The sequence below is a fragment of the Oryctolagus cuniculus genome, chromosome 6 (assembly GCF_964237555.1).
Source record: "Oryctolagus cuniculus chromosome 6, mOryCun1.1, whole genome shotgun sequence".
Classification (NCBI taxonomy): Eukaryota; Metazoa; Chordata; class Mammalia; order Lagomorpha; family Leporidae; genus Oryctolagus; species Oryctolagus cuniculus.
The window spans coordinates 22,913,982-22,929,857 of NC_091437.1; the positions used below are offsets into that span (position 1 = coordinate 22,913,982).

A 15,876-nucleotide genomic window follows, 5' to 3' on the forward strand; every position below is an offset into this window, starting at 1 on the left:
CCAACTGGCCACAACGACTGGAGCTGTGCCAATCCAAGGCCAGGAGCCAGGAGCTTCTTCCAGGTCTCCCACGTGCGTGCAGGGGCCCAAAGACTTGGACCATCTTTTATTGCTTTCCCAGGCCATAGCAGAGAACTGGATCAGAAGAGGAGCAGCTGGGACTAGAACTGGCGCCCATATGGGATGCTGGAGCTTCAGGCCAGGGCGCTAACCTGCTGTGCCACAGTGCTGGCCACTAAAGCCCCTAAAGCACTTTTTACAATATGTTTGTTGGAATAAGGATCCAAAGAGTGTATACACATTGTATTCAATTAACAAGTCTTTCAAGTTTCTTTCTTTTTTTTTTTTTTTTATTCCTTCATTTGACAGATAGAGTTAGACAGTGAGAGAGAGAGAAAGGTCTTCCTTCCGTTGGCTCACCCCCCAAATGGCTGCCATGGCCAGAATTATGCTGATCTGAAGCCAGGAGCCAGGTGCCTCCTCCTGGTCTCCCATGCAGGTGCCGGGGCCCATGCACTTGGGCCATCCTCCACTGCCCTCTCAGGCCACAGCAGAGAGCTGGACTGGAAGAAGAGCAACTGGGACTAGAAACTGGTGCCCATATGGGATGCTGGTGCCACAGACAGAGGATTAACAGAGTGAGCCATGGTGCTGGCCTCTCAAGTTAATAAAAGGAATTATTTTGGGTGCAAGCACTTGGTATAGTAGTTAAGATGTGATTAAGATGCCTGTGTCGGAGTCTCTAGGTTCGATACCTGGCTCTGGGTCCTGACTCCAGCATTCTTGTTAGTGCAGACCCTGGGAGTCAGCAATGGTGGCTGATGTAATTGGGTTTCTGCCACCCATTTAGAACACCTGGATTGAGTTCCTGGCTCTGCGCCTGGGGGCAGGCATTTCAAGAGTGAACCAGCAGATGGAAGCTCTCCCTACCTCAGCCCCTCCAATAAAGCAAAAACAGGACAAACCTGTATTTTCACTTTTATTTTTTATATACTTTGTTTATTGACATGAGAGATAAAGAGATAGAGAATGTTCCCAACACCTGGTCCAGCCCCAAAATGCCCAGTGGAATCAGGCTGGAAGTGGGTTTCAAAACCAGGTACTCCAATGTGGGATGCAGGCATTTTAATCACCAGGCTAAACATGTTCCCCAAAACCTGTACTTTATTTTCTGTTTTTTAAAAGGTTTATTTATTTATTTATTTGAAAGGAAGTGTTACATAGAGAGAGGGCAAGAGACAAAAAGAAAAAAAGAGAGATCTACTGGTTTAGTCCCCAAATGGCCACTGGGGCTGAGCCAGGCCAAAGCCAAGAGGCTGGAACTCCATCTGTGTCTGCCCCATGGGTGGCAGGGGCCCAGTATTTGGGTCATCTTCTGCTGCTTTCCAAGGCTCATTAGCAGGAAGCTGGATTGTAAGTGGAATAGCCAGGAGTTGAACTAGCACTAATGGGTTGCTATCATCACGGGTGGCAGCTAAGCCTGCTGTGCCACAGTGCTCATCCCCAAAACTGGTACTTGAAATGGTGCTTACATACTTAATGTAACTCAAGAAAGCCAGCACGGCATTTCATGTTAGTGAATAATGAAGTATAATGCTCCTATGTGGTATAGAGGAATGTGAAAGACCAGGAAAGGAGTAACTCCCTTAATCATGGTGAAAAGAGTGTCCTTGTTACTGCCAGAATTTGTATTTTTTTTTAGGTTTATTTATTTATTTGAAAGTTCAAGTGGCATAGAGAACTAGAGATCTTCTATCTGCTGGTTTACTCTGTTAGTGGCCTCTACAGGTGGTCTGGGCCAGGCTAAAGCCAGAAGCCAGGAACTCTATTCCGGTTTCTCATATGGTGGCAGAGGCCCAAGCACTTGGGCCATCTTCAGCTGCCTTCCCACATGCATTAGCAGGAAGCTGGATCAGAAGTGGAGGAGCCAGTGCTCCAAATATGCACCAAACTGGTGCTCCAATATGGAGTAAGCAGCACCTTGACCTGCCTCATCACCATGCTGGCCCCATGAGTTCTCTAAAGCAGACATTTTTGGGGCTGGCACTATGACCTATTAGGCTTAGTGCCTGCCTGTGGCACCAGTCAAGTCCTGACTGCTCCACTTCCTATCCAGCTCCCTGCTAAGTAGCCAGGGAAAGCAGTGGAGAATGGCCCAAGTCTTTAGGTCCCTACACCCAAGTGGGAGACCTGGAAGAATTTCCTGGCTCCTGGCTTCAGATTGGCCCAGCTCTTGCTGTTGTGTCCATTTGGGGAGTGAACCACCAGTTGGAAGATGTCTCCCTCTCTCTCTCACTCTCCTCTCAAATAAATAAATAAATCTTAAAATTTTTTTCATTTTTAAATACTTTAAAGAATGTAAGAAGTTTAGGGAAGCTTTTTAAAAAAATGTATCAAAGTTTATACAGCATTTTAGAGTTCTTTGTAATAATTTTTGGAAGCATTTTTAATAAAATGACTTGATATCATCTGCATAGTTTTATGTATACTTTCTAGTGTTTCTATATATTTCTTAAATACAATTTATAAAGCTATTCTACTCTTATTTTTCTGGCTTATGTATAGTTTTTTTCCTTTGGATTAGATATATTTTCATGATAGTTAAATATTGGATGGTTTAAACATTTGGTTATCTTGGGCCAGTTTCCATAATACTAAATTAGATATTTGCATGTAACTCTTAGTAGATACTTTATGAGTTTATGCATATGGAAAAACTTGATAAAATAACCTTCTGAATTTGTTTTTAGACTTCCTGGCAACACTAGAACAAAAATTGGCTTCATAACATTTGACAGTACAATCCATTTCTACAGTCTCCAAGAAGGTCTCTCCCAACCGCAGATGCTAATAGTTTCAGATATTGAAGGTATATATTATATTCTTAAATGTATTAAACTCCTTCAAAATTTTCAGTTTTAGTGATACTTCAGGTTTATTTGAGAAATTAGAAGTACTTGGTATGATTCTGTTTTATCAGAGAAAGTCTGCAGTATTAAAGAGTAAGGTTATTGGAATTGTAGGAATCAGTCAGTCCCATCTCTTTGTATAAGAGGAGACAGCGCTATGGAAGAAGAGTGAATTCTAAACAAGGTAACAGAAAAACCTGAATATTACTTCTTACATTAACTTTTGGTCTATTTTTCCTTCTTCTCATTCATTCCAAAAGTATTTGAAGACAGACATATAATCCAAAGAAATAGGATAGAGAGCTCAGATATAAGCCTTAACATATATGATCAACTGATAATTGACAAGGATGCCAAGACCATTTGGTGGTTGAAACGACAATTTTTTCAACAAATGGTGTGGGAAAACTAGACATGCAAAAGGATCAAGTTGGTCCCTTAGTCATATCACAGAAAGAAAGTTAGTTCAAAATGGATCAAAAATCTGAACTCAAAAGCTAAAAACTGTAAAATTTAGAGAAAAACTTCATAACGTTAATTTGGCAGTCATTACTTGGATATGAGACCAAAAGTATAGGCAGGACAAGAAAAATAAGAAATTGGAGTTTATCAATATTAAGAACTTTTGAACACCAAAGAATACTATCCAGAAAGTGCAAAGACAATCCACTGAATATCCAGAATATATAAAAGAATATATAAAATATGTAAAAGAATATATAAAATATCCAGAATATATAAATAACTATAAATCAACAAGAAAAAATACAATTAAAAAAGAGAAAAGGAGTTGAACATGTCTTCGAAGAAAGATATTTAAATAATCAGTAAACACATGAAAATATGCTAAACTTTGTTAGTTTTTAGAGAAATGGAAGTCAAAGTCAAAATGAGATAGCCACCTCATATCTGTTAGGATGACTTTTTTTTTTTTTTTAAACATGCTCTTTTTTTAAAAAATTTTATTTATTTACTTGGGAGGCAGAGTTATAGACACAGAGAGGGAGAGGGAGAGAGAGAGAGGTCTTCCATCCGCTGATTCACTCCCCAATGGCCTCAATGGCTAGAACTGGACTGAAGCCAGGAGCTTCTTTTGGGTTTCTCATGCGGATGCAGGGGCCCAGGCACTTGGACCATCTTGCACTGCTTTCCCGTGCCATCAGCAGGGAGCTGGATGAGCAGTAGAGCCGCTGGGACTTGAATGGTCACCATTCAATTCAAGTGGGATGACGCCACTGAAGTGGATGTTTAACCTACTATGCTACAGCACCAGCCCCCACCTTTTTTTAAAATGGAAAGTAAAAAGTATTGGTAAGCGTGTGGAAATACTGGAATCTCTGGTGGGAATCTGAAGTAATACAGCTCTATAGAAAACAGTTTGGCAGTTCCTCAAAGGTAATATAAAATTGCTATGTGATCTTGCAGTTCTACTTCTCAATATATACTCAAAAGAGTGGAAAGCAGGGACCCATACTTTTACATCATATTTATTATAACTTAAAGGTAGAAACGCCCCAAGTAGCCATCAACAGATAAATGGATAAATAAAATGTGATATAAACATATAATGGAATATTTATTGAGCCTTAAGAATGAAGCTCTGATATATGCTTCAGAATAGATTAAGTATGGTGACATCAGGCTAAGTGCAGTAAGCCATACACAAAAGGACAGATATTGTATAGGTAGATTCAGAGTCAGAAAGTAGCAGAGATTTATCAGTGGTTGGTGGGGAAGGGAAATCAGTGGTCATCAAGTTTAAGTTTGGAATGATGGAAAAGTTCTGAATATAAAGGATGATGTTTACATAACATTGTAAATGTACTGAATGCCACTGAATTATCCACTTAAATAGTGAAGATGACAAGTTTTATGATATATATATATTTTAAAGATTTATTTTTGAGAGGCAGAGTTACATACAGAGGAGGGAGAAACAGCAAGAAAGAGATCTTCTATCTGCTGGATCTCTCCCTAGATGGCCACAATGACCAGAGCTGGGCTGATCCAAAGCCAGGAGGCAGGATCTTCTTCCTGGTCTCCCACATGGGTGCAGGGCTTCAAGCCCTTGGGCCATCTTCCACTGCTTTCCAAGGTTCTTTAATAGGGAGCTGAATGGGAGGTCGAGCAGCTGGGACTTGAACCGGTGCCCACATGGGATGCTGATGCCACAGGCAGAGGTTTAACCTGTTATGCCACAGCACTGACCGCTAGGCAGAAGTTTCTTGAGTATAACATGAAAAACACAGACAACTAAAGATTAGATTAGATAAGTTGGGCTCCGAAATTAAAAACTTGAAAGAAGTTTTACAGGAAGGTAAAAAGACAACCCAGAGTGGGAGGAAATATTTCCTAATCATAGCTGATAAGGGATTTATATTTAAAATACATGTGAAGCCCTACAACAACAATAAAAAGCCAAATAACCCAGTTAGTCAGTAGATAAAGGGGTTGTATAGACAATTCTCTGCTCAATACATATCATTCAATTTTGTCGGTAGAAAAATGGTTGACAAGCTCAATAGAAAGATACTCTGGGCCAGCGCCGCAGCTCACTAGGCTAATCCTCCGCCTTGCGGCGCCGGCACACCGGGTTCTAGTCCCGGTCGGGGCGCCCAATTCTGTCCTGGTTGCCCCTCTTCCAGGCCAGCTCTCTGCTGTGGCCAGGGAGTGCAGTGGAGGATGGCCCAAGTGCTTGGGCCCTGCACCCCATGGGAGACCAGGAGAAGCACCTGGCTCCTGCCTTCGGATCAGTGCGGTGCGCCGGCCACAGCGCGCAGGCCGTGGCGGCCTTTGGAGGGTGAACCAACGGCAAAGGAAGACCTTTCTCTCTGTCTCTCTCTCTCACTGTCCACTCTGCCTGTCAAAAAAAAAAAAAAAAAGAAAAAGAAAGAAAGAAAGATACTCTGCATCATGAGTTCAGGCAAATGCAGTTGAAAACCTCAAGAAGTCACTTCCTACCAACTGAAATGGCTAAAATTAAGGAGGCAGAGTTAATGGGTATTGGCAAGGGAAATTGGAAACCTCATACACCACTAAAGCAGTGTGAAATGATACAGCCACTCTGGAAGGCAGGCTGGCAGTTCTTCAGTAAGTCACACATAAACTTACCATGTGACCAGCAACCCTAAGCAGTAGGTATATACTCAAGAAAATGGAAAGTAAGTCCATATAGAAATTTGTGCATGAAAGTTGATAGCAGGATCACCAAAAAGTGGATGCAGCCCAGACGTCCATCTTCTGATTGATTAATAGAGAAAATATGTTATATCCTTTTACTGGAATGCTACTTGGCAGTAAAAAAAAGAATGTAGTACTGATGCAGGCCCACATGTGTGAATCTTGAAAACATTATACTTACTGGAGGAAGCCAGTAATGAAAAATTGTGATGTGATTCTTGTTGTTATAGAAGATAGCCAGAAATACAATGCTGTAGGGATAGAAAGTTGAGCCGTATTGCCAGGAACTTGGGGAAAAGAGTAATGAAGTATACCTGTTAATAGCTACAGGGTTTCTTTCATTTTTTAAAAGGTTTATTTATTTATTCAAAAGGCAGAGTAATAGTGAGATCTTCATTTTGTATGTTCACTCCCCAAATGTTCACTCTACAACAGTCGGTGCTGGGCCATGCTGAAACCAGGAGCCAGGAACTCTATCCTGGTCACCCTCATGGATAGCAGGACCCCGAGTACTTGAGCCATGATCCTGTCCTTTCCCAGATGCATTAGCAAGGAGCTGGACTGGAAGCAGAGCAGGTTTCTTTTTGAGATAAATAACAGGGACTGGAATTTGACAGTGGTCATGACCAAACAACTCTAAATGTGTTAAAAATAACAACCACATATTGAAATGTTGCAGTGCACACCTTTAAAGATTTGTTTATTTGAAAGCCAGTTACAAAGAGTTTTCGAGAGTTTCCATACGTTGGTTCACTCCCCGAATGGCCACAATGGCCAGGGCTGGGCCAGGCTGAAGTCAGAGCTTCTTCCAGGTCTCCCATGTAGGTGCAGTGAGTCATCCTCCTTTGGTTTTCAAGGCACATTAGTAGGGAACTGGATTGGAAATGGAGCAGCTGGGACTCAAACTGGCACCCACAAGGGATGCTGGCATTGCAGGCAATGGTTCAACCTGCTGTCCCCACAAGACTTTAAATAAAGCAACTCTTTTTAAGTATTTAACCGTACTTTACCAGTATGGATTTTGTGACATATGAATTACTTCTTAACACTGTTAGAAGAAAATTCTTTATAGAGGAAAAAAAGAAACCTAAATAGTAGATGGTGGGGGCCAGTGCTGTGGTGTACTGGGTAAATATACCTCCTGCGATGCCAGCATCCTATAAGCGCCATTTCGAGTCCCACTGTTCCACTTATGATCCAGCTCCCTGCTAATGCACTCGGTAAAGCAGCAGAGGATGGCCTAAGTCCTTGGGCTCCTGCACCCACATGGGAGACCCAGAAGAAGCTCCTGGCTTTGGATGGGCCCAGCTCTGGCCATTTCTGATTGGAGAATGAACTAGCCGATGGAAGATCACTCTCTGGTTCTCCCTCTGGCTAACTATGCCTTCCAAATAAAGAAATAAAAGTCAATCTCAAAAAAAAAAAAAAAATAGATGGTGCATTTGTATATGATAGCTAAAGTGAATATTGCATGTTTTGAATTATTTAATAATAAAAAGTTTATTTTTTATAAACTTTATGCTGAGTCTTTTTTTCTTAACCTCCTCCCCAGTGGCAATAGTGTTCTTTGGCTAGCTTGCAGGTACATCATTAAAAAAGGAAAAAAAAAAATATTGCAGCATTCCGCCATGTAGTCTTTAACCTGGGAGGCAAAGTGCATGCATAGAACCTTACTGTTGACAGATCAGTGTCTTCTAACTGGGCATCTGTTCTCAGAATAGATGGGTTGTAGTCAATCTCCCACACTGTGGCTCTTTGGACATCATGTGGACAGTCTATTAATAGTGCAGGAGGTGGCTTTTCTTTTAAGTAGGGGGTAAAAATTGCATCATTGCTTTGGATTTAGAACATCTTTAGCAATTGAATTTTTAAAAAAATAAGTATTTCCTTGTTCTTTCAGATGTTTTCATACCTATGCCAGAGAACTTACTTGTCAATTTAAATGAAAGTAAAGAGGTAAGACACATCTCCCTATTCAGCCTGTTTAATTGAAATGTTTAAAGAATATGGTTTTGAAATGAACTTTAAGTAAAATTTTGCTTCTTTCTGGAGCATTTCGAAGATGTGTAGTGTTTTGTATTTGCTCTTCAAGTTTGTTAGATGAACAGTTCCTGAGTCAATTCAGACCTGTGCTGAGCATTTTCCTGAGGAAGCACATTCCTGTAGTACAGGTAGAAGCCTGTTCCATGAAGGACGAACACCGAAGGAAGCCAGCCTTGGCAGCTGTGGGAGTCCGGGAGGGTTGCTGAGATAAAGCTTCTGGTCGCTGCGTAGAAGCGCATTAGCTAGGCTGCTTTCAGTGCCCTTTGCTTTTCTGATTCACAGAGTGTCATTGGGTCAGTTCAGAAGAAACTGTTATTACCTGCCCGGAAATTGCCATGTGATAATACAGTGAGAGGTGAACAGAACGTGTCTGAAGGGGGGATGTTGTCTACCCTGTACATGCATATATGCCGTAAGGGTAACATTTTAACTAGCAAGGCTATGGTCTCCGCTGTTGACGTTGGTGACTGTGCCATAGTGCGGAATACTTTTTTCCCCATTAACTCTATTTGTACATCCTAACCTGAATAGGTAGATTTTCTTTCTTTCTTTCTTTCTTTTTTTTTTTTTTTTGTAGTGTTACTACTAGTTGGCAAAGTTACTTGATATATTAGATTGTGCAACAGGGAAGTGTTAAACCAACTCTGAAATTTCAAAGAATAAAGTATTTAGAGGTGATGGGAAGGCCATATTTTGTGGCAAATCTCTATAAACTGGGATGGTTCTTTTGGATACATTTTGGAATTAAAGTCTTGCTGGACTACTGCATGTGCAAGAACTGTAAGGCCCCAATTTTGGTTTGTCTTGCTTGCCAATTTATAATGTTCACCTAAATGGCTTTCTTGTCATTTGACCCACTTCATTGTTTACTGTAGTGTCTGTAGATTCTCTGACCATCATCATGACTCGGTGTCTTGTCTGTTGTATTAAATACTGAGTGATTTAATTGTAGGGAAAAAATTGATTATAACAATCTTGAGTTTTTTCACTTTATTTCACAAGCTTGTCCAAGATTTACTGAAGACTTTGCCACAGATGTTTACCAAGACACTAGAGACCCAGAGTGCCTTGGGTCCTGCGCTTCAGGCTGCATTTAAGCTGATGTCCCCAACTGGAGGTCGAATGTCTGTTTTTCAAACACAACTCCCAACTCTTGGAGTGGGAGCCCTGAAACCACGAGAGGAACCCAACCAAAGATCATCTGCTAAGGTTAGAAAGTCAGCAGGTGTGGCACAATGACTCGATGTATGCTCATGCTGTGTTCCTTTGATCACAAAGCTTGTTTTTTTTCAATTTACTTTTCAGTTGTGAAGGGAAGAGAATATAAGAAAATGGATACAGTCTTTCATTTTTGTGTAGATATCCCTATTAATTTTTTTCCAACTGATTCATCTTTATTTTTTTCCTTTCTTTCCATTCTCCCATTTTATTTTATTGCTTAAAGATGTATTTATTTTTATTTGGAAGGTGAATGAGAGGGAGAAGGAGGGAGGGAAGGAAGAAGGGAGAAAAAAGGAGACAGAGAGAAAAGAAGAGAGGAACAGGGAATGAGAAAAAGAAATCTTTGCATCTGCTTGTTGGTTCCTTAAATGGCCACAACACCTGAGGCTGGTCCAGGCTGAGGCAGGAGCCTAGAACTCCATCCAGGTTTTCCATGTTAGTGGCAGGGACCCAGGCACTCTTGGACCATCCTTCTCTGCCATCCCAGACACATGAGCAGGGAGCTAAATCAGAAATGGAACAGCTGGGGCCGACTTTGTGGCATAGCGGGCAAAGCTGCCGCCTACAATGCTGACATCTTATATAGGTGCTGGTTTGAGTCCTGGCTGCTCTACTTCTGATCCAGCTCCCTGCTCATGCACCTGGGAAAGTAGCAGGAGGTGGCTCAACTTCTTGAGTTTCTGGCACCCATGTGAGAAACCAGAATGGAGGTCCCGACTGCTGACTTTGGCCTGGTATAGTCCTGGCTATTGTGTCCATCTGGGGAGTGAACCAATGGATGGAAGATCTCTGACTCTGTCCCCTTCTCTGTAATTCTGCATTTCAAATAAAATCTTTAAGTAACAACAACAACAACAAAAAAATGAAGTTTTTTTAAAAAATGGAGCATCTGGAAGTTGAACTGGTACTCTATATGGGATACCAGCATTGCAGATGGAAGCTTAACTCACTGTACCACAGTGCTGGCCCCTGTTTTATTTTATTTACAGATTTATTTTTATTTATACACATACACACACATACATACATATAAATGGCACAGTGACAAGGGAGAGAGATCTTCCATTTGCTGGTTTAGTCCACAGATGCCTACAAGAGCTGGAGCTGGCCCATACTGGTGCTAGGAGCCAGAAACTCCTTCCATGTGTCCTACATGGTGGCAGCCCAAGTAGTTGAGCCATCATCTGCTGCCTCCCAAGCACACTACCAGGAAGCTGGATCAGAAACAAGTGATGGGGCTGGTGCTTTGACATAGCGGGTAAAGCTGCCGCCTGCAATACTGGCATCCTGTATGGGTGCCAGTTTAAGTCCCAGCTGCTCCACTTCCAATCCAGCTCTCTGCTATGGCCTGGGAAAGCAGTGGAGGATGGCCCAAGTCCTTGGGCCGCACCCACATGGGAGATCCAGAAGAAGCTCCTGGCTCCTGGTTTCAGATGGCCCAGCTCTGGCCATTGGGGCAACATGGGGAATGAACCAGTGGATGAAAGACTTTTCTTTGTCTGTCTGTCTGTCTGTCTCTCTCTTTTTCTCTGCCTCTGCCTCTCTGTAACTCTGCTTTTCAAATAAATAAATAAATCTTTAAAAAAAAAAAGAAATATAGGTGAGACTCCATCAGTCTCAGAAACTCTGAGTAGGATGTGGACATCCCTAGAAGTAGTTTAACTTGGGGCACAATAGTGCCTGTACCACTCTTATTTTTCATACTTTTAATAGGCCACTATCAATCCAACCCAGCTTAGATGAGAAAGTCTGGAAGACTTAGTATATTTGCAAGGGACAAGGTAGAACCTATATGACCAGTTATGAGTAGTCATATTTTGGTATATTGATAACTAAAAACTGCTTTAAAAAAGATTTATATATTAATTTTGAAAGTCAAAGTTAGAGAAAGGGAGAGGGGAGAGAGAGAGAGTATACTGAGCATTTAGTAGATTTTTAGTTTTAGTAATTATCTGTATTAAGTACAAAGTTAATATAATAGATATATTAATTTCTAAAGAAATTTTTTTTTTTTTTTTTTTTTTTTTTTTTTTTTTTGACAGGCAGAGTGGACAGTGAGAGAGAGACAGAGAAAAAGGTCTTCCTTTGCCGTTGGTTCACCCTCCAATGGCCGCCGCGGCCGGCGCGCTGCGGCCAGCGCACCGCGCTGATCCGATGGCAGGAGCCAGGAGCCAGGTGCTTTTCCTGGTCTCCCATGGGGTGCAGGGCCCAAGCACCTGGGCCATCCTCCACTGCACTCCCTGGCCACAGCAGAGGGCTGGCCTGGAAGAGGGACAACCGGGACAGAATCCGGCGCCCCGACCGGGACTAGAACCCGGTGTGCCGGCGCCGCAAGACGGAGGATTAGCCCAGTGAGCCGCGGCGCCGGCTAAAGAAATTTTTTTTCTTAAAAAAATAATCTAACAAATTGAGAGGATGTGGGGTGGACTGTGTGGTGTAGCTGGTTAGTCGTCCCTTGGAGATAACTGTATCACTTAGTGGAGTACCTGGTTCAAATCCTGGCTTCTCTGCTTCTGATCCTGCTTTCTGATGCTGGACATCCTGAGAGGCAGCAGGTGGTGAGTCAAGAACTTAGGTCCCTGCCACTCATTTGGGAGGCCCAGATGGAGTTCCAGGCTTCTGGCTTCAACCTGGCCAAGCCCTGGCTATTGTGGGTGTATGGAGATTGAACCAGCAGATGGAAGATCTAGGCCCCTCCCTGCTCCACCTCTTTCTGTGTGTTTCTCTGCCTTTCAAATAAATGAAGATTCACAAACATCAAAATAAAAAAAGAAGGGACCGGCATTGTGGCGTAATAGGTTATACTGCTGCCTGAAACATCAGCGTCTTGATGGCATGTCCCAGCTGCTCCACTTTCAATCCATTTCCCTGCTAATGTGCCTGGAAAGCAGCAGAAGACGGCCCAAGTCCAAGTGCTTGGGCCCCTGCACCCACACCAGAGACCCCAATGAAGCTTCTGGCTCTTGGCTTTGGCCTGGCACAGCCCTGACTATTGCAGCCATTTAGGGAGTAGACCAGCTGATAGATCGCTCTGTCTCCTTAATTCTACCTTTCAAATAAATAAAATCTTTTAAAAAATAAATAGAGGCTGACACTGTGGTAGAGTAGGCTAGGCATCCACCTGTGGTGCTGGCGTACCCTGTGGGCGCTGGTTAGGGTCCCAGTTGCTCCTCTTCCGATCCAGCTCTCTACTGATGGCCTGGGAAAGCAGTGGAAGATGGCCGAAGTACTTGCTCCCCTGTGCCCATGTGCAAGACCTGGAGGAGGCTCCTGGCTCCTGGCTTCAGATTGGCCCAGCTCCAGCCACTGTGGCCATCTGGGAAGTGAACCAATGATGGAAGATCTTTCTCTCTGTCTCTCCCTTTTTCTGTCTGTAACTCTGCCTCTCAAGTAAATAAATAAATCTTAAAATATATAAGTAAAAATCAAAAAGAAATTTTGTAGAATGACCAATTTACCTTTGTAAATATTTAAATTTTTAGAAAACATACTGATCTATTAAAATTTTCTCTTTATAATTTATTATTAATAGGAAATACACCTAACGCCATCCACTGACTTCTATAAGAAATTAGCCTTGGATTGTTCTGGTCAGCAGGTAGCTGTTGACTTATTCCTTCTCAGTGGGCAGTACTCTGATTTGGCTTCTCTGGGTAAGTTCTTCCTAATGATTTTTTTTTTTTCTTAAATTGTTGTTATAGTAGTATTTACATGTCGTGTCCTATGCAAAAGAAAAAAGTGAAAAGTCAGAAGTTTACTAGTTTTGTCTGTTGTAATTGTATAATCTTCTCTAAACATTTAGTAATAGAGACATTCATGCTACTCTTGAAAAGAATGAAATGTTCTTTACGACAGAACCTTGGGATGTTCGTTAGACAGCGATTAACTGCAATGCGTGCAGTTACTTTGCTGAGGTAATTTAAAAGGAGTATGTATTCTCTTCTAGGCTGTATATCTCGCTATTCAGCGGGTAGTGTGTATTACTATCCCTCTTACCATCATCAGCACAACCCAGTACAAGTACAGAAGTTACAGAAGGAACTACAGAGATACCTCACTCGGAAGATTGGCTTTGAGGCTGTCATGAGGATTCGGTGCACCAAAGGTGGGAATGGGTTTGTTTTTGTTTGTTTGTTTTTTGTTTTGGTTCTTGTTTTCATATAGGAGTAAATATTGCTTATTTTTTTAGAGATTTATTTACTTGAAAGAGTTACAGAGAGAGAGAGAGAGAGAGGGAGAGACAGAGACAGAGATCTTCCATCCTGGCTCGCTCCCCAAATGGCTGCAATGGCTGGAGCTGCGGATCTCAAGGCAGGAGCCAGGAGCTTATTCCAGGTCTGCCACCTGGGTGCAAGTGCCCAAGTACTTGCCATCTTCCACTGCTTTCTCAGGTGCATTAGCAGGGGAGCTGGGTTGGAAGTGGAACAACCGGGACTCGAACCTGCACCTGCTATACCACAGTGCCAGCCCCTGTTTATTTTTAAAATGTTTTTAGTTATAAACAAAGAGAAAGAGCACTACCATCTATTGTTCACTCCCCAAATCCCTGCAACAGTCAAGAGTGGTCCAGTCCGAAGTTGGAATCCAGGAACTCAAACCAGGTCTTTGATGTTGGTGGCAGGAACTTAGTTACTTGAGCTGTTATCACTGCTTCCCTAGGTCTACATTAGCAGGAGGCTAGAATCAGGAGCCAGCACCAAGTAATGAACCCAGGTATCCTGGTAGTGGACACAGGCATCTTAACGGCTAGGTTAAATGTGCACCACCCCTAACTGTTGTTTTTGATACCAATAAATATGTGTGTTTTCACCTAGTCTTAGAGGATTTACCCTTCTAAAATACTTTACCGAGTCTGGTGAAAGGTAGAATTCACAAGAGAGAATGCTACAGAACAATAGCAACTGTTGTGAATGCACTACCAACTGCTGCAAGTATGCAGTTTAAAATGATGGCTAGGGGCCGGTGTTGTGTAGTGAGTTAACCCACTGCCTGCGATGCTGGCATCCCATGTGGGCACTGGTTCAAGTCCTGGCTGTTCCACTTCTGATCCAGCTCCCTGCTAATTTGCTGGCAAAGCAGCAGAAGGTGGCCCAAGTGCTTGGGGCCCTGGACCCACAGGGCAGCCTGGAAGCAGCTCTGGGCTCCTGTCTTTGGCCTGGCCCAGCCCTGGCTGTTGCAGCCATTTGGGGAGTGAATCAGCAGACAGAACGTCTCTCTCTGCTTTTCCCCTATTGCTTCTCTTTTTCTGTGCCTTTCAAATAAATAAAATAAATCTTTGTTTAAAATTAAAAAAAAAAAAAAATAGGGGCCGGCACTGTGGCACAGCAGGTTAACGCCCTGGCCTAAAGTGCTGGCATCCCATATGGGCGCTGGTTCAAGTCCTGGCTGCTCCACTTCTGATCCAACTCTCTGCTGTGGCCTGGGAAAGCAGTAAAAGATGGCCCAAGTCCTTGGGCCCCTGCACCCGTGTGGGAGACCCGGAGGAAGCTCCTGGCTCCTGGCTTCGGATTGGCGCAGCTCCGGCCATTGCAGCCATTTTGGGAGTGAACCATCAGATGGAAAACTTCTCTCTCTCTCTCTCTGCCTCTCCTCTCTTTGTGTAACTCTGATTTCAAATAATAAAAATAAATCTTTTAAAAAAATTTAAAAACTAAAATAAAATAATGGATAGTCTATGTGAGTTATCAATTGCAAAAAAAAAAAATGTTCCCGGGGGCCGATGCTGTGGCTTAGTGGGTAAAGCCACTGCCTGCAGTGCCTGCATCCCATATGGGTGCTGGTTCGAGTCTTAGATGCTTAACTACCAATCCAGCTCTGTGCTGTGGCCTGGGAAAGCAGTAGAAGATGGCCTAGGTCCTTGAGCCTCTGCACCCACGTGGGTGTACTTGAATTCTTGTTTTTTTATTTCTCAATATTATCAACGTAGTTGTAATTTCTTACTCAGATATTAAAACATTATTGCTCTATAATTGGATGTAAAAGCAATCAATGTTTTAAAAAAATACTTAGTTAATTTGAAAGGCAAAGTTACAGAGATAGAAAGGGAAGGAGAGACAGAGATCTTCATCCACTGGTTTATTCCACAAATGGCTGAGATAGCTAGAGCTGGCCCAGGCCAAAGTACTTGGGCCATCTTCTACTGCTTTCTCAGGCACATTAGCAGAGAGGTGGATCAGAAGTGGAATAGCTGGGACTTGAACTTGTGCTGTTATGGAATGTCAGCGTTACAGGCAGTGGCCTAACCCACTGTGTCACAACACCATCCCTGCAATCATTTTCTAGGTGGAAAAATATCCATGTAGTAAAAAAATAAAAAAATCCACTAACCTACCGCTGTGTGTTGAAATTTATTGACCACTAACTGCTAAATATATGAAGTTTCTCTATTATCCATCACTGTGATGATATAACCTTTCTCCATTTATTTCATATTTCCTAATGTTTGTGTTTTGAAAGGCTTATTTATTAGATTCAAGATTGATAGACCTAAAAATGTTTATTTCTGTAGGTAGTGGCTATAAAT

The 15,876-nt window shown here is 42.4% G+C and overlaps 1 protein-coding gene across 4 annotated transcripts in view; it reads left to right on the top strand.

Moving 5' to 3' along the window:
- SEC24A (SEC24 homolog A, COPII coat complex component) overlaps positions 1-15,876 on the top strand; it is a 106,071-nt gene that overhangs the window by 63,997 nt on the left and 26,198 nt on the right. For all 4 annotated transcript variants that reach the window (XM_017341061.3, XM_002710215.5, XM_070076102.1 and 1 more), the window contains exons 11-15: positions 2,751-2,869; positions 7,990-8,045; positions 9,135-9,341; positions 12,886-13,006; positions 13,300-13,458. In XM_017341061.3, the coding sequence (XP_017196550.2) occupies positions 2,751-2,869; positions 7,990-8,045; positions 9,135-9,341; positions 12,886-13,006; positions 13,300-13,458 (662 nt within the window). The remainder of the gene's footprint in view (positions 1-2,750; positions 2,870-7,989; positions 8,046-9,134; positions 9,342-12,885; positions 13,007-13,299; positions 13,459-15,876) is intronic.